At 68.5% G+C, this 23589-nt stretch overlaps 1 protein-coding gene across 1 annotated transcript in view; it reads left to right on the top strand.

Moving 5' to 3' along the window:
• The window catches only part of RYR1 (ryanodine receptor 1), a gene marked incomplete at its 5' end in the record, with an annotated part of 52381 nt that overhangs the window by 5879 nt on the left and 22913 nt on the right, over positions 1–23589 (top strand). The window contains 47 exon segments of the mRNA XM_048322158.1: positions 145–186; positions 188–310; positions 910–1031; positions 1257–1443; positions 2064–2199; positions 2666–2761; positions 2991–3109; positions 3193–3326; positions 3777–4018; positions 4179–4371; positions 5034–5074; positions 5077–5252; positions 6530–6634; positions 7345–7448; positions 7769–7852; positions 8287–8446; positions 8587–8646; positions 8648–8719; positions 8722–8737; positions 9075–9286; positions 10253–10427; positions 10618–10826; positions 11414–11580; positions 11582–11662; positions 11664–11795; positions 12279–12298; positions 12301–12407; positions 12882–12989; positions 12991–13043; positions 13582–13747; positions 13844–13930; positions 14153–14379; positions 15061–15719; positions 15915–16066; positions 16380–16580; positions 16858–16969; positions 17155–17298; positions 18013–18286; positions 19374–19488; positions 19559–19691; positions 19977–20071; positions 20181–20316; positions 20896–21076; positions 21742–21853; positions 21939–22059; positions 22525–22694; positions 23307–23573. Coding sequence (XP_048178115.1) covers positions 145–186; positions 188–310; positions 910–1031; positions 1257–1443; positions 2064–2199; positions 2666–2761; positions 2991–3109; positions 3193–3326; positions 3777–4018; positions 4179–4371; positions 5034–5074; positions 5077–5252; positions 6530–6634; positions 7345–7448; positions 7769–7852; positions 8287–8446; positions 8587–8646; positions 8648–8719; positions 8722–8737; positions 9075–9286; positions 10253–10427; positions 10618–10826; positions 11414–11580; positions 11582–11662; positions 11664–11795; positions 12279–12298; positions 12301–12407; positions 12882–12989; positions 12991–13043; positions 13582–13747; positions 13844–13930; positions 14153–14379; positions 15061–15719; positions 15915–16066; positions 16380–16580; positions 16858–16969; positions 17155–17298; positions 18013–18286; positions 19374–19488; positions 19559–19691; positions 19977–20071; positions 20181–20316; positions 20896–21076; positions 21742–21853; positions 21939–22059; positions 22525–22694; positions 23307–23573 — 6828 coding nt within the window.

The following is a 23589-nucleotide window of genomic DNA, read 5'->3' as shown; positions in this document are numbered from 1 at the left end:
CCAGCTGTCCCCAACCTGCCCCGAGTCCCCATCCTGACCTTGTCCTGCTCTTTATCCCCGTCCCCATCCTGCTCCCTGTCCCCGTGTGGATCCCGGTCCCCACCCTGGTCCCCCTGACCCCTCCTGTGCCCCCCAATCCCGCAGGAGAAGCTGGAGACGACCCCCAAAAGGGACATCGAGGGCATGGGGCCCCCCCGAGATCAAGTACGGGGAGTCCCTTTGCTTCCTGCAGCACGGGAACAGCGGGCTCTGGGTCACCTACGCCGCCCCCGACCCCAAGGCCCAGCGCCTCGGGTTGCTCAAGAGGAAGGTGGGCTCGGGGGGGTCCCCAAAATCGCCGCGGAGGGGGGCTCTGAGGGGGCTTGGGGGAGGAGTTCGGGGAGTTTCGGAGGGGTTTAAGGGCTTTTGAGAGCTCCAAGAGGCGCTAAGATTGGTCTAGGCGGGCTTTGGGGTGTCTTTGAGGGGCTCTTTGGGGTTTAGGAGGGTCTCTGGGGTCTTTGGGGCTCCTCCAAACGTGCTGGGGTGGCTCTGGGGGGCTTTGGGGGGATGTTGGGGGGTTTTTGAAGGGGGTTCAGGACTCCCAGCAGCACTGGGATGGCTCTAGAGAGGCTCTGGAATGCTTTTTGGGGTGTCTTTGAGAGTTTTGGGGGTCCCTGTGGGTTCAGGGGGGGTCTCTAGGGGTTCGAGGACCCCCCTTGACCCCCTCTTCCCCCCCACCCCAGGCCATCCTGTACCAGGAGGGGCACACGGATTGTGGGGGTCCCTGTGTGTCCCTATAGCTCTGCGGGGTTCCCTATGGCTCTGCGTGGGTCTGGGGGGCGTTTGTGTGGGTTTGGGGTCTCCCTGGGGGGTCCCTGAGGGTTTGGGGGTCCCCCTTGACCCCTTCCTCGTCCCCCCCGTCCCGCCCAGGCCATCCTGCACCAGGAGGGGCACATGGACGACGCGCTGACCCTGACCCGCTCCCAGCGCCAGGAGTCGCAGGCAGCTCGGATGGTCTTCAGCACCACGGGGCTCTACGGGACCTTCATCAGGTCTGGGGGGGCCTGGGGGGTCCTGAGGGTGGCAGAGGGTCCTGGGGGGTCCTGGGGGGTCCTGGGGCTGGGGGGCCACGGGGATGATCTTCAGCACTGCGGAGCCTTTATCGGGTCTGGGGGTCCTGGGGTGGTCGGGGGGATGTCCGATGGGTCTTGGGGAGTCCTGGGGGGGTTGTTAGGATGGTCCTGGCGGTCTGACCCCTCCGTGCCCCCCCGCCCCAGGAGCCTGGACAGCCTGCAGGGCCGCCCGCGGGGGTCGCCGCCCCCCGCCCTGCCCATCGCCGCCGTCATCCTGAGCCTGCGGGACCTGATCGGGTACTTCGAGCCGCCGCCGCCCGAGCTGCGCCACGAGCAGCGCCAGGGCCGCCTGCGCGCCCTGCGGGCCCGCCAGAGCCTCTTCCAGCAGGAGGTGCGACCCCCGGGACCCCCCCCCCAATTCGGGGCCCTCAGGGCTAAATGGGGTCGTGGGTGCCCCGGGGGGTCCGGGCGCTGGGGGGGTCTGGGGGCGCTGCCAGGTCCCGGCGCTCTGGGGCTGCCTCCTCTTCCAGCAGATGTGACCCCCGGGCCCCCTCCCCCAGATTTGGGAGTCACAGGGGGATTACGAAGGTCCTGGGAGGTGTCCCGGAGTGGGGGTCCCGGCGTTGGGGGGTGTCGCGGTTTGGGGGTCCCGGGAGGGCTCTGACAGTGGCCCCCGGGCTGCAGGGGATGCTGGCACTGGTGCCAGTTCGGGGGTCCCAGGATGCTGGGGGGGTGTCTCTGGGTCCTTGGGGGGAGTCCCAGGGTGTGTGTCCCTATTTGGGGGTCCCGGGAGGGTCCCGGGGGGGTTCTGGGGGTCCCATGGGGGGTCTCACGCCCCTCCTGGTCCGCAGGGGATGCTGACACTGGTGCCAGTTCGGGGGGTCCCAGGATGCTGGGGGGTGTCTCTGGGTCCTTGGGGGGAGTCCCAGGGTGTGCGTCCCTATTTGGGGGTCCCGGGGGGGGTTCTGGGGGTCCCATCGGGGGTCTCACGCCCCCTCCCCCGGGCCGCAGGGGATGCTGACGCTGGTGCTGAGCTGCATCGACCGGCTGAGCGCCTACAGCACCGCGGCGCAGTTCGGGGAGGCCGCGGGGGAGGAGGCGGCGGCCGCCTGGAAGGAGATCGTCAACCTGCTCTACGAGCTGCTGGGTGGGGCCGTGGGGCACACACGGGGGGCTGCGGGGCACACACGGGGGGCTGCGGGGCACACACGGGGGGCTGCGGGGCAGATGTGGGATGTCTGGGTCAGGCTGGGATGCTGTGGGGCAGGGTGTGGGGTGCTATGAGGTGTTAGGGGGTAGGGTGAGTGCTATGGGATGCTGTGGGGCAGGGTGTGGGGTGTCTGTGGGGCAGGGTGTGGGGTTCTATGAGGTGTTAGGGGGTAGGGTGAGTGCTGTGGGATGCTGTGGGGGAGGGTGTGGGGTGCTGTGGGGCAGGGTGTGGGGTGCTATGAGGTGTTAGGGGGTAGGGTGAGTGCTCTGGGATGCTGTGGGGCAGGGTGTGGGGTGCTATGAGGTGTTAGGGGGTAGGGTGAGTGCTCTGGGATGCTGTGGGGCAGGGTGTGGGGTGTCTGTGGGGCAGGGCCGTGGGTCGCTGACCCCCCGTGTCCCCCCAGCCTCGCTGATCCGAGGGAACCGAGCCAACTGCGCCCTGTTCTCCACCAACCTGGACTGGCTGGTCAGCAAACTGGACAGGCTGGAGGCCTCCTCGGGTCAGTGGGGCGGCCGTGGGGCTGGGGGGGGGGTTGGTTCTCACATGGGGCTTGTGCTGGTTCTGTGGGGCTGAGAACCCACCATGGGGCAGGAGCCGGGGACCTTCGGGGGGCTGAAGACCCTGCTTGGAGGCTGAGGAGGTTCCCATGGGTCTGGGGTCTCTCCTACGGGTCTGGGGTCTCTCCTATGGGTCTGACCCCCCTGCTGTGGGGCTGCCCCACACCTCAGGCATCCTGGAGGTGCTGTACTGCGTCCTGATCGAGAGCCCCGAGGTGCTGAACATCATCCAGGAGAACCACATCAAGTCCATCATCTCCCTGCTGGACAAGCACGGCCGCAACCACAAGGTGGGCAGGGCTCTGGGTGTCCCCCGGGTGTCCCCGGGTGTCCCCAGGTGTCCCCAGGGGTGCTCAGGGCTGCGTCCTGGCAGGTGCTGGACGTGCTGTGCTCGCTGTGCGTGTGCAACGCCGTGGCCGTGCGCTCCAACCAGAACCTCATCACCGAGAACCTGCTGCCGCGCCGCGACCTCCTGCTGCAGACCGGCATGATCAACTACGTCACCAGGTGGGCTCCGGGGGGGACCGGGGGGTCCTGGGGAGGGCAGTCACGGGCGTTTGGGGAGGTTCTGAGCAGTTTTGGGGCAGTCTGGAGGTTGTTGAGGTGCTTCTGGAAGCTCTTGAGGTGTTCCTGGAGGACCTTGCGGGGTGTCTGGGGGGGCTTTGGGGGGGCCTTGAAGGGGTGCTGGGGGTTTGGGGTGGGTCTGGGGGGTCATGGAACAGGAGTTATGGCGGTTTTGAGGGGTTTTTGGGCAGGATGGAGGTTTTAGGGTTTTTGGAGGGTTTTTGGAGGTGGGTGAGGTGCTCCTGGAAGCTCTTGAGATGTTCCTGGAGGACCTCGGGCTGCTCCTGGGGAGCGTCTGGGCGCCCTTGGGGTAGGATTTGGGGTTCTCGGGGTGGATCTGGGGCTCCCAAGGGGGTGTCCCCCCCTCCCCGACCCCCCCCCCCGCCGTTGCAGCGTGCGCCCCAACCTGTTTGTGGGGACGGCGCCGGGCTCGACGCAGTTCCGCTGCTGGTACTTCGAGGTGGCCGTGGAGCGGGTGCAGCCCTTCGTGACCCCCGTGCCCACCCACCTGAGGGTGGGCTGGGGGGCGGCCGGGGGCTTCCGGCCCGCCCCGGGCGGGGGCGCGGGCTGGGGGGGCAACGGCGCCGGCGACGACCTCAACTCCTTCGCCTTCGACGGCCTCCACCTGTGGACAGGTGAGGGGACACCTGCGACACCCCCCCGGCACCCTGGGACCCCCCCAGCTGCCCCGATCCCCTGTGTCCCTGAGCCCTCTGACCCCCGTGTCCCCTCTGAGACCCCTTACCCTGTCCCCCCGTCCCCTGTGACCCCCCTGACCCCTCTGTCCCCTCCCAGGGGGTGTCCCCAAGGCCGTGGGGTCCCCGCAGCGCCGGGCGCTGGCCGAGGGGGACGTGGTCAGCTGCTGCCTGGACCTGGGGGTCCCCAGCGCCTCCTTCCGCCTCAACGGGGCCCCCGTGCAGGGCGTCCTCGAGGGCTTCAACCTGGACACCCTCTTCACCCCCGTGGCCAGCTTCTCGGCGGGGGTCCGGTGAGGGGGGGGACACCCCAGAATTGGGGGGTGGGACCCCTAAGAGAGGGCTGGGAGGAGCCTGGGACCCCTGAAAGGGGGCTGGGACCCCTAAAGGGGGGGGACTGATGGGGTCTGGGGGAATTGGGGTGTGGGACGCCTAAAGGGGGCACTGGAAGGGGTGGAGGGGCTCCTAGAAGGGGGGACACTGAGGGGGTGACTCGGGGTGTCCCCCCCAGGCTCTGGCTCCTTTTGGGGAGGGTGGAAGGGGGGCGGGGGTGATGCTTGGGGTCCCTGTGGGGTCCGAGGGTCACTCGGGCTGTCCCCCGTGCCCCCCAGGCTGCGGTTCCTGCTGGGTGGGGGGGTTTAAAGGGGATCCCTGTGGGGTCTCTATGGGTCACTGGGGGTGTCCCCGTGCCCCCCAGGCTGCGGTTCCTGCTGGGTGGGGGGGTTAAAGGGGATCCCTGTGGGGTCTCTATGGGTCACTGGGGGTGTCCCCGTGCCCCCCAGGCTGCGGTTCCTGCTGGGTGGGGGGGGGTTAAAGGGGGTCCCTGTGGGGTCTCTATGGGTCACTCGGGGTGTCCCCGTGCCCCCCAGGCTGCGGTTCCTGCTGGGTGGGGGGGGTTAAAGGGGGTCCCTGTGGGGTCTCTATGGGTCACTGGGGGTGTCCCCGTGCCCCCCAGGCTGCGGTTCCTGCTGGGGGGCCGGCACGGGGAGTTCCGGTTCGGCCCCCGCCCGGGTACGCGCCCTGCGCCGAGGCGCTGCTGCCCCGCGAGCGGCTGCGCCTGGAGCCCCTCACGGCGTACCGGGGCTCGGCCCCGCCCGGCGCCCGCAGCCTCCTGGGGCCCACCCGCGCCCTGCCCCACACCGCCTTCACCCCCTGCCCCGTGGACACCTGCCAGGTGCGCGGGGGCGGCTGCCGGGGGTGTTTTGGGGGGATGGAGGGGGGATTGGGAGAGGTTTTGGGGGGATCGAGGGGGGATTGGGATGGTTGGGAGGGGTTTTGGGGGATGGAGAGGGGATTTGGGATGGTTGGGAGGGGCTTTGGGGGGATGGAGGGGGGTTTGGGGGTATTGGGAGGGGTTTTGGGGGGATGGAGGGGGGATTGGGATGGTTGGGAGGGGTTTTAGGGGGATGGATGGGGGATTGGGGGTGTTGGGGAGGGGTTTTGGGGGCATGGAGAGGGTTTGGGAGGAGTTTTGGGGGAATGGAGGGGGGATTGGGATGGTTGGGAGGGGTTTTGGGGGGATGGATGGGGGATTGGGGTGTTGGGAGGGGTTTTGGGGGCATGGAGAGGGTTTGGGAGGAGTTTTGGGGGAATGGAGGGGGGATTGGGATGGTTGGGAGGGGTTTTAGGGGGATGGAGAGGGGGGGGGATTTGGGATGGTTGGGAGGGGCTTTGGGGGGATGTTGGGGGGTTTGGGGGTATTGGGAGGGGTTTTGGGGGGATGGAGGGGGGATTGGGATGGTTGGGAGGGGTTTTGGGGGGATGGATGGGGGATTGGGGGTGTTGGGAGGGGTTTTGGGGGCATGGAGAGGGTTTGGGAGGAGTTTTGGGGGAATGGAGGGGGGATTGGGATGGTTGGGAGGGGTTTTAGGGGGATGGAGAGGGGATTTGGGATGGTTGGGAGGGGCTTTGGGGGGATGGAGGGGGGTTTGGGGGTGTTGGGAGGGGTTTTGGGGGGATGGAGGGGGCATTGGGGGTGTTGGGAGGGGTTTTGGGGGGATGGAGGGGGCATTGGGGGTGTTGGGAGGGGTTTTGGGGGGATCCAGGGGGGATTGGGGGCGTTGAGAGGGGTTTTGGGGGGCATGGAGGGGGAGTTTGGGATGGTTGGGAGGGGTTTTAGGGGGATGGAGAGGGGATTGAGAGTGGTTTTAGGGGGATGGAGGGGGGATTGGGGGTGTTGGGAGGGGTTTTAGGGGGAGTGGAGAGGGGATTGAGAGTGGTTTTAGGGGGGATGGAGGGGGGTTTGGGATGGTTGGGAGGGGTTTTGGGGGGATGGAGAGTGTTTTAAGGGGGATGGAGGCTGTTTGGAGGGAATAGAGGGGGATTTTGGGAGATGTTGGGGAGCTTGGAGGTGAATTTGTGGGGGCTTGAAGAGGTTGGGAAAGGATTTTCGGGGGGGGTGAAGGAGGTTTTGGGGGGTCTCGGGGGTCCAACGCCCCCTGTCCCCCCCAGATCGTGCTGCCCCCACACCTGGAGCGCATCCGGGAGAAGCTGGCGGAGAACATCCACGAGCTCTGGGCCCTGACCCGCATTGAGCAGGGCTGAACCTACGGGCCTGTGAGTGGGGGACCCCAAACCTCCCCAGGGAGCCCCAAAAACCCCCCAGGGAACCCCCAAACCCCCCCAAACCCCCCCAAACCCACCCTGAGCTCTGGGCCCTGACCCGCATCGAGCAGGGCTGGACCTACGGGCCTGTGAGTGGGGGACCCCAAACCTCCCCGGGGAGCCCCAAAACCCCCCAGGGAACCCCCAAAATCCCCCCAAACCCACCCTGAGCTCTGGGCCTGACCCGCATCGAGCAGGGCTGGACCTACGGGCCTGTGAGTGGGGGACCCCAAACCTCCCCAGGGAGCCCCAAAACCCCCCAGGGGAACCCCAAAATCCCCCCAAAACCCCACCCCAAACCCACCCTGAGCTCTGGCCCTGACCCGCATTGAGCAGGGCTGGACCTACGGGCCTGTGAGTGGGGGACCCCAAGCCCCCCCCAGCACCCCAAAATTCCTATTTGGGGTATTTTAGATCGGTCCCCAGAGCCGGGATCCCCTTTTGGGGCTCCCAGACCTGGGGTTGCCCCTATTTGGGGGCCCCGTTTTGAGGTTCCCCAGTGTCTGGGTCCTTTGAGGGGATCCCTGCCTGCACCGGGGTCCTTCTGGTGGATCCTTTCGGAGCTCCCCCCTGGTTTGCGGCCCTTTTTGGGGGGTCCCTGGCTGGGGGGGGTCCCAGTGGGGGGGTGCCCGTGCCCAGGATGTGTTTTTGGGGTGCCCCAGGTGCGGGATGACGTGCAGCGCCTGCACCCCTGTCTGCTGAGCTTCCACAGCCTCCCCGAGCCCGAGCGCGGCTACAACCTCCAGATGTCGGGGGAGACCCTCAAGTAAGGGGGGCACGGAGGGAGTTTGGGGGTCCCCCCTCTTCGTGGGGGGGTCCCTGAAACCCCCTGGGAAAGGGTGGGTGGGTTTGGGGAGGGGGCTTTTGGGGTATCACCACCATAAATGGGGCAGGGTTGGGGTCCCCTCTCGTTCTGAGCCCTCCGGATCTGAAGGGGGGCTCCTGATTTTTGGGGCGTCCCGATTTTGGGGTGTCGCCAGGATACTGCTGGGCACCCCTGGATTTTGGGGTAGGAGGGGTTTGGGGGGTGTCCCTGACCCCGAACACCCCAGAGTTGGGGGTGCTGATTTTTTGGGGTGTCCCCAGGACGCTGCTGGCCCTGGGCTGCCACGTGGGGATGGCGGACGAGAAGGCCGAGGAGAACCTCAAGAAGATCAAACTGCCCAAAACGTGGGTTTGGGGGGGGGGGGCTGGGTAGGGGTTGGGGAGGGGGGCTGGAGGGGTGGGGGGGGATCCCAGTTTGGGGGGGTCTCTTGTGGGGAACTTCCAGTTTGACGTCCCAATTTGGGGTCTTCAAAGTGGAGTCCCAGTTTGGGGGCATCCCAGTCTAGGAAGTCCCAGTTTTGGGGTCCTGGAGGAGCTTCTGGGGGTCCTTCCTGGGGTCCCCATGGGCGGGGGTCCCACAGGTGTGTCCCCCCATTCCCACCGTGTCCAACGGGTGCCAGTTTGGGTTGGGATGGCCCCGTTGCGTTGGGAATGTCCCACTTTGGAGACCCCTGAGGAGGTTCAGGGGGTCCTTTTTGGGGTCCCCATGGGTGGGGGGAGTTCTGGGGGTCCGGGGGTGCCCCGGGGGGGGGTCCCACAGGTGTGTCCATCCCCCCCAGGTACACGATGTCCAACGGGTACAAGCCGGCGCCGCTGGACCTGTCGCACGTGCGGCTCACGCCGGCCCAGCTGACCCTGGTCGATCGCCTGGCCGAGAACGGCCACAACGTGTGGGCTCGGGACAGGGTCCAGCAGGGCTGGACCTACAGCACCACCCAGGTGGGGACCCCCACCCACCCCTGACACCCAAAAAGCCCCCGTGGTGTCGGGGCCCCTGCGTCCCCCTGGCCGTGTCCCCGCGCCCCGCGGGGGTGTCCCGGTGTCCCCACGCCCCTGAGCCCGGTGTCCCCCCGCCCCAGGACATCAAGAACAAGCGGAACCCGCGGCTGGTCCCCTACAACCTGCTGGACGAGGGGACAAAAGGCCACCAACCGCGAGAGCCTCTGCCAGGCCGTGCGGACCCTGCTGGGCTACGGCTACAACATCGAGCCCACCCCGACCAGGAGACGCGTGAGTGCGGGGCTGGGGGGGCTGCCAGGGGTCACGGAGGCTTTGGTGGCCCTTTGGGGACCTTTTGTGAGGCTTTGAAGGGAGCCTGGGGACATTTTGGAGGGGTTTGGAGGGCGCCCAACCAGGACACGTGTGAGTGGGGGGGCTCAGGGGGGACACCAACCCCTTGGGGGGTGCTCGGGGCGGTCACCCAGCCTTTGGGGGACATCTGAGAGCTCCTTGAGGGACTTTTGGGGGCTTTGGGGACGCTCTGAGGGGCTCTTGGGGGGGTCTCCGGGTGCCGTTTGTGGGGTTCCGTGTCCCGTTTTGGGGTGCCGACCCCTCTATCTCCCCCCAGCCTCGCAGGGCGTCCCCCCGGGGGGTCCCCGCGCCCCCCGGCCGCGGCTGTTCCGGGCGGAGCGGGGCTCGGCCGTGCGCAGCGGGAAGTGGTACTTCGAGTTCGAGGCCGTGACCCCCGGCGAGATGCGCGTGGGCTGGGCCCGGCCCGGGCTGCGCCCCGACACCGAGCTGGGCGCCGACGACATGGCCTTCGTGTTCAACGGGCACCGGGTGAGGCCCGGCCGGCCCCGGCACACGCAGGGACACGCAGGGACAGCCTGGGACACGCAGGGACACTCAGGGACAGCCTGGGCACGCAGGGACAGCCTGGGACATGCAGGGACAGCCTGGGACACGCAGGGACACTCAGGGACAGCCTGGGACACGCAGGGACACGCAGGGACACACAGGGACAGCCTGGGACCCACAGGGACCCACAGGGACACGCAGGGACAGCCTGGGACCCACAGGGACACACAAGGACAGCCTGGGACACGCAGGGACACTCAGGGACAGCCTGGGACACGCAGGGACAAGCCTGGGACACGCAGGGACACTCAGGGACAGCCTGGGACACGCAGGGACACGCAGGGACAGCCTGGGACAAGCAGGGACACGCAGGGACACACAGGGACAGCCTGGGACCCACAGGGACCCACAGGGACACGCAGGGACAGCCTGGGACACGCAGGGACACTCAGGGACAGCCTGGGACCCACAGGGACAGTCTGGGACACGCAGGGACACTCAGGGACAGCCTGGGACCCACAGGAACACTCAGGGACACTCAGGGACACTCAGGGACACTCAGGGACAGCCTGGGATCACAGGGACACACAGGGACCCCTGGGACACTCAGGAACACGCAGGGACACTCAGGGACCCCACAGGACACTTAGGGACCCACACGGACACTCAGGGACACGCGGGGACAGCCTGGGACCCACAGGGACAGTCAGGGACACGCAGGGACAGCCTGGGACCCCCGGGACAAGCAGGGACACGCAGGGAACCACTCGGACACCCAGGGACAGCCTGGGGACCACAGGGACACGCAGGGACACGCAGGGACAGCCTGGGACCCACAGGGACACTCGGGGACACCCAGAGCCCCATTGGGACCGACCCCCAATCTCGCCATGTCCCCCTGGGTCCCCAAGTGCCACCATCACCTTCTGTGTCCCCCGTGTCCCCCAGGCCCAGCGGTGGCACGTGGGGGGCGAGTCCTTCGGGCGGCCCTGGCAGGCGGGGGACGTGGTGGGCTGCCTCATCGACCTGGGCGAGTGCCACATGAGCTTCACCCTCAACGGGGAGGTGCTGATCGGCGACGGCGGCTCCGAGGTGGCCTTCAGGGACTTCGAGGTGGCCGACGGTGAGGGGGGGCCCGGACTGGGGGTCCCCAGGGTGGGCTCGGGGTGCTGAGACCCCCCCCCGGTCCCACCTGGGGCTGGGGCAGGAGGGGGGGAGAGAGGCACCCTGTGCTCCCTGGGTGATCATGGGTGGGTCTGGGGGCTCTGGGGTGGGCGGGGGTCGCGGTGCTGACCCCCCCCGTGCCCCCCCAGGCTTTGTCCCCGTGTGCAGCCTGGGTTTGGGACAGGAGGGGCACCTGAACCTGGGCCAGGACGTGGGCACCCTGCGCTACTTCGGCATCTGCGGCCTGCAGGAGGGCTACGAGCCCTTCGCCATCAACATGAAGCGCCCCATCGCCCTCTGGTTCAGCCACAGCCTGCCCCAGTTCGTCCCAGTGCCCCCCCAGCACCCCCAGCTCGAGGTGAGGGGCTGGGGGGGTGCCTGGGCGGGTGGGGTGGTGGATTCGGGGTCCCCAGGGGTCCCCATGAAGCGCCCCATCGCCCTCTGGTTCAGCCCCAGCCTGCCCCAGTTCATCCCAGTGCCCTCCCAGCACCCCCAGCTCAGCCCCAGCCTGCCCCAGTTCATCCCAGTGCCCTCCCAGCACCCCAGCTCGAGGTGAGGGGCAAGAAAGGGTCTGGGGGGGCTTTAGGGTGTTGAAAATGGAGTGACACCCATCCCCGAGGGTTCCCCATCCCTGAGGGTCCCCAGAACAGGGTGACGCCCATCCCCGAGGGGTCCCCATCCCCCGAGGGGTTCCTGTCCCCGAGGGTCCCCAGGGCAGGGTGACACTCATCCCTGAGGGTCCCCATCCCCGCGGATTCCCCATCCCCGAGGGTCCCCAGAACAGGGTGACGCCCATCCCCGAGGGTTCCCGTCCCCGCGGGTCCCCAGGGCAGGGTGACACCCATCCCTGAGGGTCCCCATCCCCGAGGGGTCCCCATCCCCGCGGGTTCCCGTCCCCGCGGGTCCCCAGGCCGGGGCTCCCCTGGCACCCCTGGCACCCCGCAGGTGACGCGCCTGGACGGCACCGTGGACGCGCCGCCGTGCCTGCGCCTGGCGCACCGCAGCCCCGGCACCCCCGCCGCGCCCCCCGAGCTGCTGTTCCTGCGCCTCAGCCTCCCGGTGCAGTTCCACCCCACGTTCCGCTGCACCCCCGGCGCCACCCCCCCTGCCCCAGGCGCCCCCCCCGGAGCCCCCCGAGGACGTGGCGGCCGAGCCCCTGTCCGAGTTCGAGCGGCTGCGGCGCTCGGCCGGGGCCCCGCAGCGCCGAGGGCGACGAGGGCGCCGAGAAGGGGCCCGGGGGGGCCCCCCCGGCAGCGGCCCCGCGGGAGCAGCCCCGCGGCGAGAACGAGAAGGACGCGACCACCGAGAAGAGCAAGACGAGGAGGGGGTGAGGGGGGGGGTCCCGATGGCTGAGGGTCCCCAAAAGGGGGGTGGCACCCATCCCTGGGGGGTCCCTGATCGCTGAGGGTCCCCAAAAGGGAGTGGCACCCATCCCTGGGGGGTCCCTGATCGCTGAGGGTCCCCAAAAGGGCGTGGCACCCATCCCTGGGGGGTCCCTGATCGCTGAGGGTCCCCAAAAGGGAGTGGCACCCATCCCTGGGGGGTCCCTGATCGCTGAGGGTCCCCAAAAGGGCGTGGCACCCATCCCTGGGGGGTCCCTGATCGCTGAGGGTCCCCAAAAGGGCGTGGCACCCATCCCTGGGGGGTCCCTGATCGCTGAGGGTCCCCAAAAGGGAGTGGCACCCATCCCTGGGGGGTCCCTGAGGATCCCTGAGTGGACCCAGGCTGTTGGAGGTTCCCTGGGTGTTGGGGGCTCCCTGGGTGTCCCTGAGGGTCCCCAAGTCGGGGTGACCCCCCCGGTGCCCCCCAGGTTCCTGTTCAAGGGCCGAAAGACGCCGTTCACCGCCCCCCCCCCGCGCCCCCTCCCGTGCCCCGGCTGGAGGAGGACGTGGTGCCCGACGAGCGCGACGACCCCGAGGTCATCATGAACACCACCACGGTACGGGACCCCCGAGACCCCCCAAAACCCCCCAAACCCCGAGGGCATCATGAACACCACCACGGTACAGGACCCCCCGAGACCCCCCAGACCCCCCAAAACCCCCGAAACCCCCGAAACCCCGAGATCATCATGAACACCACCACGGTACAGGACCCCCGAGACCCCCCAAGCCCCCCCTGCACCCTGAGACCCCCCCCAAAACCACGACCCCCAAACCACGAGACCTTCCCTGCACCCCAAATCCCCCCTCCTGCACCCCAAAACCCCCTGCTGTCCTTACGGCCCCCTGTCCCCCTGTCCCCTGTCCCCCTGTCCCTGTTCCTGTTCCTGTCCCCCTGTCCCTGTCCCTGTCCCCCTGTCCCCCTGTCCCTGTTCCCCCTGTCCCTGTCCCCTGTCCCCATCCTGTCCCTGTCCCCCTGTCCCTGTCTCCCCTGTCCCCGTCCCCGTCCCTGACTCTGTCCCCACCCCCAGTACTACTACTCGGTGCGGCTGTTCGCGGGCCAGGAGCCGGGCAGCGCCTGGGTGGGCTGGGTCACCCCCCACTTCCACCAGCACGACCCCGACTTCGAGCTGGCGCGGGGTGCGCAGCGTCACCGTCACCATGGGCGACGACCGCGGCAACGTGCACGACAGGTGCCCCACGCGGGACCCCCCACGGGACCCTACACAGGACCCCAAAGGGGACCCCAGATGGGAGCCCAAACAGGACCCCCAGTGTGGGACCACAGAATGGGGTCCTGAAATGGGACCCGAAAATGGAACCCTGAAGTGGGACACCAAAATGGGACCCCCAGAGCGGGACCCCCAAAATGAGACCCCAAACAGGACCCCCAGAGCAGGACCACAAAACAGGACCCTGAAATGGGAGCCCAGAACAGGACCCTCCTGAAATGGGACCCTGAAGTGGGACCCCAAAATGGGACCCTCCTGAAATGGGACCCCAAAATGAGACCCCAAAAATGGGACCCTCCTGAAATGGGACCCTGAAATGGGAGCCCAGAATGGGACCCCAAAAATGGGACCCCGAAATGGAACCCCGAAATGGGACCCCAAAACAGGATTCTTTTCCACAGCTCCACAGAACGTGACCTGCCCCGAAGCAGGGGAGGGTTCCAGGCTCTGGGGGTCCCGGGGGGGGTCGGTGGGGGTCTCACCCCTCTGTCCCCCCCAGCATCAAGCGCAGCAACTGCTACATGGTGTGGGGGGGGGAGTTTGCGGCCCCCGCGCAGCAGGCCAGGGTGTCCCACACCGACCTGGTCATCGGCTGCCTGGTGGACCTGGCCACGGGGCTCATGACCTTCACTGCCAACGGCAAGGAGATCAACACCTTCTTCCAGGTGAGCTGTGCCCCCCGGGGAGGCTCCGGGGGTCCCGGGGGGGTCCCGGGGGGTCCCACCCCGCCCCGGGGGTCTCACGGTGCCGCTGCCCCGCAGGTGGAGCCCAACACCAAGCTGTTCCCGGCGGTGTTCGTGCTGCCCACCACCCAAAACGTGCTCCAGTTCGAGCTGGGCAAGCTCAAGGTGAGGCCTGCGACCCCCACCCAGCGTTTGAGGGTGGGAAGGGGCTGGGGGGCAACTGTGGAGGGGGTGGAGGGGCTGCAAGGTGCAACGAGGAGGGCCTGGGGGTGTTGGGGGCTATGGAGGGGGGTCCTGGGGGTCAGCAGGGCGACCTGGCACCTCTGGCGGTGCTGGGGGTCTCTGGGGGTCCCCCGCCCCCCTGACAGCCCCGTTTTGCCCCCCCAGAACATCATGCCCATCTCGGCGGCCATGTTCAGCAGCGAGCGGCAGAACCCGGCCCCGCAGTGCCCGCCCCGGCTGGTCATCCAGCACCTGAGCCCGGTCACCTGGAGCCGCATGCCCACCGAGTACCTGGCCGTGGAGAGCGCCCGGCTGGGCGAGCGCCAGGGCTGGGCCGTGGAGTGCTCCGAGCCGCTGCAGATGATGGCCCTGCACATCCCTGAGGAGGACAGGTCGGGACCCCCGGGGGACCCCCGGGGACACCCAGGGCACCCCCAGCCTCGTGGGGTCCCATGCCCAGGGGTCCCATCCCCATGGCACCTTGGGGTCCCATCTCCAGTAGATCCTTGGGTCCCATCCCTGGGGCACCGTGGGTTTCCCATCCCAGGGGTCCCTCCCTGTGTCCCCCCACCCTGACCCCCATTTCCCGTCCCCCCCAGGGGTCCCTCCCTGTGTCTCCCCACCCTGTCCCCCATTTCCCATCCTATCCCAGGGATCCCTCCCTGTGTCCCCCCACCCTGACCTCCATTTCCCATCCCCCCCAGGGGTCCCTCCCTGTGTCCCCCCACCCTGTCCCCCATTTCCCGTCCCATCCCAGGGGTCCCTCCCTGTGTCCCCCCACACTGACCCCCATTTCCCATCCCCCCCAGGGGTCCCTCCCTGTGTCCCCCCACCCTGTCCCCCATTTCCCGTCCCATCCCAGGGGTCCCTCCCTGTGTCCCCCCACACTGACCCCCATTTCCCATCCCCCCCAGGGGTCCCTCCCTGTGTCCCCCCACCCTGTCCCCCATTTCCCGTCCCATCCCAGGGGTCCCTCCTTGTGTCCCCCCACCCAGGGGACCCCCATTTCCCGTCCCCCCCAGGGGTCCCTCCCTGTGTCCCCCCACCCTGACCCCCATTTCCCGGCCCCCCAGGTGCATCGACATCCTGGAGCTGTGGGAGCGGGAGGAGCTGCTGCAGTTCCAGTGCCACACGCTGCGGCTCTACTGCGCCGTGTGCGCGCTGGGCAACAACCGCGTGGCACACGCGCTCTGCAGCCACGTGGACCAGGCCCAGCTGCTCTTCGCCATCGACAGCCCCGAGCTGCCGGGACCCCTGCGGGCCGGCTACTACGACCTGCTGCTGGCCATGCACCTGGACGCGGCGCAGCGCGCCCGCTCCTCCATGAGCGCCGAGTTCATCGTGCCCATCACCGAGGCCACGCGCGCCATCGCGCTCTTCCCCGGCGGCGGCCGCTGCCCGGGCCCGCCCGGCGTGGGGCCCAGCGCCTGCCTGCGGCCGCAGCCGCACTTCTCGGAGCCCTGCTTCATCCGGGCGGCCGGCGGCGGCGGCCGGGCCCCGCTCAGCCCCGCCATCCCGCTGGACGAGCTGGGCGCCAAGGCCATGCGCATGCTGGCCGAGGCCGTGGCCGGGGGCGGCCCCCACGCCCGCGACCCCGTGGGGGGCAGCGTGGAGTTCCAGCTGGTGCCCGTGCTCAAGCTGGTGTCGGCGCTGCTGGCCGTGGGCGCGCTGGGCGACGCCGACGTGCGCCGCGTGCTCCGCATGATCGAGCCCCGCGTCTTCGGGGACGCGCGCAGGGACGGCGAGGGACGGCAGGAGGATGGGCAGGAGCAGGAGGAGGAGGAGGAGGAGGGGACGAAGGCCATCGAGGCCGGGGAGGAGGAGGATGAGGATGAGGAAGCAAGGAGGAGAAAGGCAATCGAGGCTGGAGAGCTGGAAGAGGAGGAGGAGCAGGAAGTGAGGAGGAGGAAGGCCATCGAGGCTGGAGAGCTGCAGGAGGAGGAGGAGGATGAGGAGGAGGCCAGGAGGTCGAAGGCCATCGAGGCCGGGGAGGTGCAGGAGGAGGAGGAGGAGGAGGAGGAGGAAGAGCTGGAGGAGGGGCTGCTGCAGATGAAGCTGCCGGAGTCGGTCAAGCTGCAGGTGAGGGAGGGGCCGGGGGGCTGCAGGGATGGGGGTTTGTGTCCCCTCCCTGGGGCCTCTGTGTCCCCTCTCCATGCCCCCTCCCTGGGGTCTCCTTCCCGGTGTCCTTGCTCCTTCTCTGGGGTCCCTGTCCCCAATGTCCACCCCATGTCCCCTCCCAGGGTTCCTGTCCGGGCTCCCTTCTCCATGTTCCCCCCAGCGCCCCCTCCCAGGGTTCCTGTCCCCGTCTCCAGCCCGCAGGGACATCCTGGGGGTCCCCATCCCCGTCCCCATGGTGTCCCCCACGCCCTCAGTGTCTCCCGTGTCCCCGCAGATGTGCCACCTGCTGCAGCACCTGTGCGAGCGGGAGCTGCAGCACCGCGTCGAGGCCATCGTGGCCTTCTCGGAGCGCCACGTGGAGCGGCTGCAGCGCGACCAGCGGCGCCGCTACGGCCACCTCATGCGGGCAATGACCATGTCGGCCGCAGAGACCGCCCGGCGCACCCGCGAGTTCCGCTCGCCCCCGCAGGAGCAGGTGGGGCCAGCGTGGGGTCAGCGTGGGGACGGTGTTGGGACAGCGTGGGGCCAGCGTGGGGCCAGCGTGGGGACAGCGTGGGGACAGCGTGGGGACGGTGTTGGGACAGCGTGGGGACAGTGTGGGGATGCTCACAGGGACATGTGGGTGACACACGTGGGGTGATGGCTGCGGGATGGTCCCGCTGACTTCGTGTCCCTCCGTGTCCGTCCGTGTCCCTCTGTGTCCCTCCGTGTCCCCTGTCCTGCCGTGTCCCCCCCGTCCCCCCGTCCCCCAGATCAACATGCTGCTGCAGTACAAGGGAGGGGCTGAGGACGAGGAGTGTCCAGTGCCTGGGGACATCCGGGACGAGCTGCTGGACTTCCACAATGACCTGCTGGCCCACTGCGGTGAGAGGGACAGGGTGCTGGGGACACCCCCCAGAGCGTGGGGACAACCCCTGGGGAACTGGGACCCCATTCTGGGACCCCTGCCAGCATGGGGACCCTCATCCAGGGACCCTGGGGCCCCCCTTGGGGACGTGGGGACACAGGGACAGCCCAGGGACAGCCCTGTGACACCCCGTGTCCCCCAGGCATCGAGCTGAGCGAGGAGGAGGAGGAGGAGGAGGAGGAGACGTCGCTGCGGCAGCGGCTGATGGGGCTGGTGCAGAAGGTGGTGGGGGTCCGGGGCTCCGCCAAGGAGGAGGAGACCCCCCCCGAGGAGCCGCCGGTGCCCAGTAAGGAGGGGACAGGGGGGCGGGGGACGGGGACACTCGGGAGAACGCCCAGCTGTGCCCGGGACACGGCCGGGGTGTCCCCGAGGTGGCCTCAAGAAGGTGACCAGGGTAGGTGTCCCCAGGGTGCCAGGGTGTCCCCAGGGTGTCCCCAGGGTGTCCCCAGGGTGCCAGCGCCTCAGGAGCTGATGTCGCAGGCCGTGGTGCTCTGGGCACAGGGGTCACTCTGTCCCCAGTGTCCGCAGTGTCCCCAGTGTCCCCGCTGTCCCCAGTGTCCCTGCTGTCCCCACTGTCCCCAGTGTCCCCGCTGTCCCCAGTGTCCCCAGTGTCCCCAGTGTCCCCGCTGTCCCCAGGCACGCTGCAGGAGCTGATCTCGCAGGCCATGGTGCACTGGGCGCAGGGGTTGCTCTGTCCCCACTGTCCCCAGTGTCCCCAGTGTCCCCAGTGTCCCCAGTGTCCCCGCTGTCCCCGCTGTCCCCAGTGTCCCCGCTGTCCCCAGGCACACTGCAGGAGCTGATCTCGCAGGCCATGGTGCACTGGGCACAGGGGTTGCTCTGTCCCCACTGTCCCCACTGTCCCCAGTGTCCCCAGTGTCCCCAGTGTCCCCGCTGTCCCCACTGTCCCCACTGTCCCCAGTGTCCCCAGTGTCCCCAGTGTCCCCGCTGTCCCCGCTGTCCCCAGTGTCCCCAGTGTCCCCGCTGTCCCCGCTGTCCCCAGGCACGCTGCAGGAGCTGATCTCGCAGACCATGGTGCACTGGGCGCAGGAGTCGTTCATCCAGAGCCCGGCGCTGGTGCGGGCCATGTTCAGCCTCCTGCACGGCCAGTACGACGCGCTGGGCGAGCTGGGCCGGGCGCTGCCCAAGGCCTACGCCATCAGCGCCACCTCGGTGCCCGACACCACGGCCCTGCTCGAGTGCCTGGGCCAGATCCGCTCACTGCTCATCGTGCAGATGGGCCCCGAGGAGGAGAACCTCATGATCCAGAGCATCGGGTGCGCGGGGCCGGGACCCCTGGGTCCCCCTGGGTCCCCCTGGGTCCCCCTGTGTCCCCTCTGTGTCCCCCCTGTGTCACCCTGGGTCCCCCCTGGGTCCCCCTGTGTTCTCCCTGGGTCCCCCTGGGTCCCCCTGGGTCCCCCTGTGTCCCCTCTGTGTCCCCCCTGGGTCCCCCTGGGTCCCCCCTGGGTCTCCCTGGGTCCCCCCTGTGTCCCCCTGTGTCCCTCTGGGTCCCCCCTGGGTCACCCTGGGTCCCCCCTGTGTCCCCCTGTGTCCCTCTGGGTCCCCCCTGGGTCTCCCTGGGTCCCCCCTGTGTCCCCCTGTGTCCCTCTGGGTCCCCCCTGGGTCACCCTGGGTCCCCCCTGGGTCCCCCTGTGTTCTCCCTGGGTCCCCCTGGGTCCCCCTGGGTCCCCCTGTGTCCCCTCTGTGTCCCCCCTGTGTCCCCTCTGTGTCCCCCCTGGGTCCCCCTGTGTCCCCTCTGGGTCCCCCCTGGGTCCGCCTGGGTCCCCCCTGGGTCCCCCTGGGTCCCCCTGTGTTCTCCCTGGGTCCCCCCTGGGTCCCCCTGTGTCCCCTCTGTGTCCCCCCTGGGTCCCCCTGGGTCCCCCTGTGTTCCCCCTGGGTCCCCCTGGGTCCCCCTGTGTCCCCCCTGTGTCCCCTCTGTGTTCTCCCTGTGCCCCGCTGTGTCCCCCTGGGTCCCCCTGTGTCCCCTCTGTGTCCCTCTGTGTCCCTCTGTGTCACTTTGTGTCCCCCATGTCCCCTCTGTGTCCCCCATGTCCTCCCTGTGTCCCCTCTGTGTCCCCTCTGTGTCCCTCTGTGTCACTTTGTGTCCCCCATGTCCCCTCTGTGTCCCCCATGTCCTCCCTGTGTCCCCTCTGTGTTACTTTGTGTCCCCCCATGTCCTCCCTGTGTCCCCATGAGACCTCCCTGAACACCTCAAATCTCCCCCTGACCATCCAAAATTCCCCTCTGGGCACCCCGTATCCCACCTGAGCGCCCCAAATCTCCCCCTGAGCACCCCATAACCCCCTCCCAGCCCCCCAGATCTGCCCCCTGGGCCCCCCAGGTGACACCCCCGTGCCCCCCCAGGAACATCATGAACAACAAGGTGTTCTACCAGCACCCCAACCTGATGCGGGCGCTGGGCATGCACGAGACGGTGATGCAGGTGATGGTCAGCGTGCTGGGCGGCGGCGAGTCCAAGGTGAGCCCCCACCCCTGGGTGCCCCCCTAGGGACCCCCCCAGGCCCCCCTGACCCCCCGGTGCCCCCCAGGAGATCCGGTTCCCCAAGATGGTGACCAACTGCTGCCGCTTCCTCTGCTACTTCTGCCGCATCAGCCGCCAGAACCAGCGCTCCATGTTCGACCACCTGGGCTACCTGCTGGAGAACAGCGGCATCGGGCTGGGTGAGACCCCCAGAGCCCCCCCAGAACCCCCTGTGTCCCCTGTGCCACCCCCTGTGCCACCCCCACCTGGGCTACCTGCTGGAGAACAGCGGCATCGGGCTGGGTGAGACCCCCTGGGACTCCCAGAACCCTTCTCACCACCCCCATCCCCTCCCTGTCACCTCTGTCCCCTCCAGCCACCTTGGGGGTCCTACGTGACGCCTCGAGGGGGGATCCCTGCGCCCCCAGGCTGTCACCCGGTGTCCCCCTGGCCCCCCTGACCCCTGTGTCCCCTGTGTCCCCCAGGCATGCAGGGCTCCACCCCCCTGGACGTGGCGGCCGCGTCCGTCATCGACAACAACGAGCTGGCGCTGGCCCTCAAGGAGCAGGACCTGGAGAAGGTGGGGACGGCGGGGTCCCCGTGTCACCCCATGTCACCCCCGTGTCACCCCGTGCCACCCCGTGCCACCCCGTGTCCCTCCGCGTCCCCCCTGACATCCCCTGTGGCAGGTGGTGACGTACCTGGCGAGCTGTGGGCTGCAGAGCTGCCCGATGCTGCTGGCCAAGGGCTACCCCGACATCGGCTGGAACCCCTGCGGGGGGGAGAAGTACCTCGACTTCCTGCGCTTCGCCGTCTTCGTCAACGGTGAGAGACCCCCAGCTGCCCCCCGGGGTCCCCAGGGGTCCCCAGGGGTCCCCACGTCCCCTCCAGGGGGTCCCTGTGTCCCCTCCCCCCCGGTAGCACTGCCTCGCCTCCGTGTGCTTTGATGTCTTTGTCAGCAGTGAGAGACCCCCCAGGTGTCCCCCGGGTGTCCCCTCCTGGGGGTCCGTGCTTTGGGGGTCTCTTTTAGGGGCCCCTGTGACTTTTGGGGTCCCATTCCCACAGGGGAGAGCGTGGAGGAGACCCCGATGTTGGGGTACGGCTGCTGATCAGGGGGTCCCTGTGCTGGGGGTTCCGGGGGTCCCTGGGCTTCCCTGGTTTGGGGATCCATGTTCTGGAGATTTTGGGGTGTCCCTGTGACTTTTGGGATCCCGTTCCTGCAGGCGAGAGTGTGGAGGAGAACCCAGTTTGAGGGTGTGGCTGCTGATCGGGGGGTCCCTGTGCTGGGGGTGTTAGGGTTCCCTGGTTTAGGGCTTTTAGGGTTCCCTGGTTTAGGGGTTTTGCAGGTCCATGTTTTGGGAATTCTGGGGTGTCCCTGTGACTTTCGGGGTTCCGTTCCCGCAGGCGAGAGCGTGGAGGAGAACGCCAACGTGGTGGTGCGGCTGCTGATCCGGCGGCCCGAGTGCTTCGGGCCGGCGCTGCGGGGCGAGGGGGGCAGCGGGCTCCTGGCCGCCATCCAGGACGCCCTGAGCATCGCCCAGGACCCGGCCAGGGACGGGCCCAGCGGCCGCAGGGAGAGGAGGCTGTGAGCACCGGGAGTGGGATGGGAATGGGAATGGGATGGGAATGGGAATGAGATGGGAATGGGATGGGAATGGAGTGGGGACTCCACCAGGGACGGGCCCAGCGGCCACAGGGAGAGGAGGCCATGAGCACTGGGAGTGGGATGGGAATGGGGTGGGAATGGGAATGGGATGGGAATGGGATGGGAATGGGAATGGGAATGGGAACGGGAATGGAGTGGGGACCCCACCAGGGATGGGCCCAGCGGCCGCAGGGAGAGGAGGCCGTGAGCACCGGGAGTGGAATGGGAATGGGATGGGAATGGGAATGGGATGGGAATGGGATGGGAATGGGATGGGAATGGGGATGGGATGGGATGGGAATGGGGTGGGAATGGGGTGGGAATGGGGTGGCATTGGGAGTGGGATTTATGTTGGGTGGGATTGGGGTGGGATTGGGATTGGAGTTGGCTTCAGGTTTGGTTTCGGATGGGCACGAGGAAGAGGCCGATGATGGGGATGAACGTGGGGATGGAAATGACACGGGGATGATGAGGAACGCGAGCGGGGATGAAGACGGGGTGGGATGGGATGGGGTGAGGATGGTGCTGCTCAGGGGTGGGGGCCCTGCTGGTGACCCCCTGGCCCCCCTGACCTGCTCTGACCCCCCCGCTCCCCGTCCCCCCAGGTTCGGCCCCGAGGAGCCCCCCGAGGAGAACCGGGTGCACCTGGGCCACGCCATCATGTCCTTCTACGCCGCGCTCATCGACCTGCTGGGCCGCTGCGCCCCCGAGATGCACGTACGGACCTGGGGGGCTGGGGGGCTCCGGGGGGTCCCTGGGGGCCGGGACTCGGGGTGTGACCCCCCCCGTGTGACCCCCACAGCTGATCCAGGCGGGGAAGGGCGAGGCCCTGCGGATCCGGGCGATCCTGCGCTCGCTCGTCCCGCTCGAGGACCTGGTGGGGATCATCAGCCTCCCCCTGCAGATCCCGGCGCTGGGCAAAGGTGGGGAGGGGTCCCGGAACCTGGGGGGGCCCCAAAATGGGGGGACCTGGTGGGGATCATCAGCCTCCCCCTGCAGATCCCGGCGCTGGGCAAAGGTGGGGTGTGGTGGGGCCCCACAGTGGGGGGCGACCCAAAACTGGGGGGCACTGGGGATGCAGGGGGAGCTCCAAACTGGGGGTACCCAAAAATGGGGCAGCAATGGGGGGAGGGCACACACACCCCCGGAGGTTTTTGGGGGTACAGACTGGGGGGGGACAGGGAGAGTCCCGGTCACACTGCAGGACCCCGGGCTGGGGGAAATGGGGGTACCCAGCTGTAGCTGGGGGGGTCACGGATTTTGGGGTCCCGCCCAACAACAGCGGGGTGGAGCCCACCCTGGGGACGTGAGGGGGTTCCCGGCTGTTGTAGGGGAGTCACAGGGTTTGGGGGTGTCTGGGGGGTCCCCTGAGCGCTGGGGTCCCGCAGACGGCAACGTGGTGGAGCCCCGCATGGCCGCCAGCTTCGTCCCCGAGCACAAGGCGCCCATGGTGCTGTTCCTGGACCGCGTTTATGGGGTGCAGAGCCAGGAGTTCCTGCTCCACGTGCTGGAAGTGGGGTTCCTGCCCGACATGCGCGCGGCCGCCTCCCTGGACACGGTGAGGGGCGCCCCAAACCCCCCTGGGGTACCCCAAAACTCCTGGCGGGGGGGACGGGGTCCCTTGAACCTGCAGCAGGGGGCTGGGGTCACCCCTGGGTTCCCTCCTGTGGGGTCCCCCAAATATCCCCTATGGGATGGATGTGGGGGCACCCCAATTTCCCCTATGGGATGGATGTGGGGCCACCCCAATTTCCCCTATAGGATGGATGTGGGGTCCCCCAAATCTCCCCTATGGGATGGATGTGGGGGCACCCCAAATTTCCCCTATGGGATGGATGTGGGATCACCTCAAATCTCCCCTATGGGATGGATATGGGGTCACCCCAAACCTTCCCTATGGGATGGATTTGGGGTCACCCCAATCTCCCCATGTGATGAATCCGTGATCCCCCAAATCTCCCCTGTGGGATGGATGTGGGGTCACCCCAATCTCCCCTATGGGATGGATGTGGGGTCACCCCAATTTCCCCATGTGATGAATCCGTGATCCCCCAAAACTCCCTATGGAGCCCCAAACTCCTCAGCCCCCGGGACGCCTCTGCCCCCTGTCCCCTCTCCCTTGGGGGTGCCCCCGGTGCATCGCCCCCTCGGACCCCCCGTTTGCCCCCAGGCGACGTTCAGCACGACGGAGATGGCGCTGGCGCTGAACCGCTACCTGTGCCTGGCCGTGCTGCCGCTCATCACCAAGTGCGCGCCGCTGTTCGCGGGCACCGAGCACCGCGCCATCATGGTGGACTCCATGCTGCACACCATCTACCGCCTGTCGCGCGGCCGCGCCCTCACCAAGGCCCAGCGCGACGCCATCGAGGAGTGTCTGATGGCCCTCTGCAGGTGCCACCCCAAATCGGGCCCCAAAATGGCCCCGTGCCCGCCATGGGTCTGCATCCGTCCCC

Source organism: Corvus hawaiiensis, chromosome 1, assembly GCF_020740725.1.
Source record: "Corvus hawaiiensis isolate bCorHaw1 chromosome 1, bCorHaw1.pri.cur, whole genome shotgun sequence".
Classification (NCBI taxonomy): Eukaryota; Metazoa; Chordata; class Aves; order Passeriformes; family Corvidae; genus Corvus; species Corvus hawaiiensis.
Note: the sequence above shows the minus strand (reverse complement) of the source record. Positions and strands in the feature narration are given on the sequence as shown.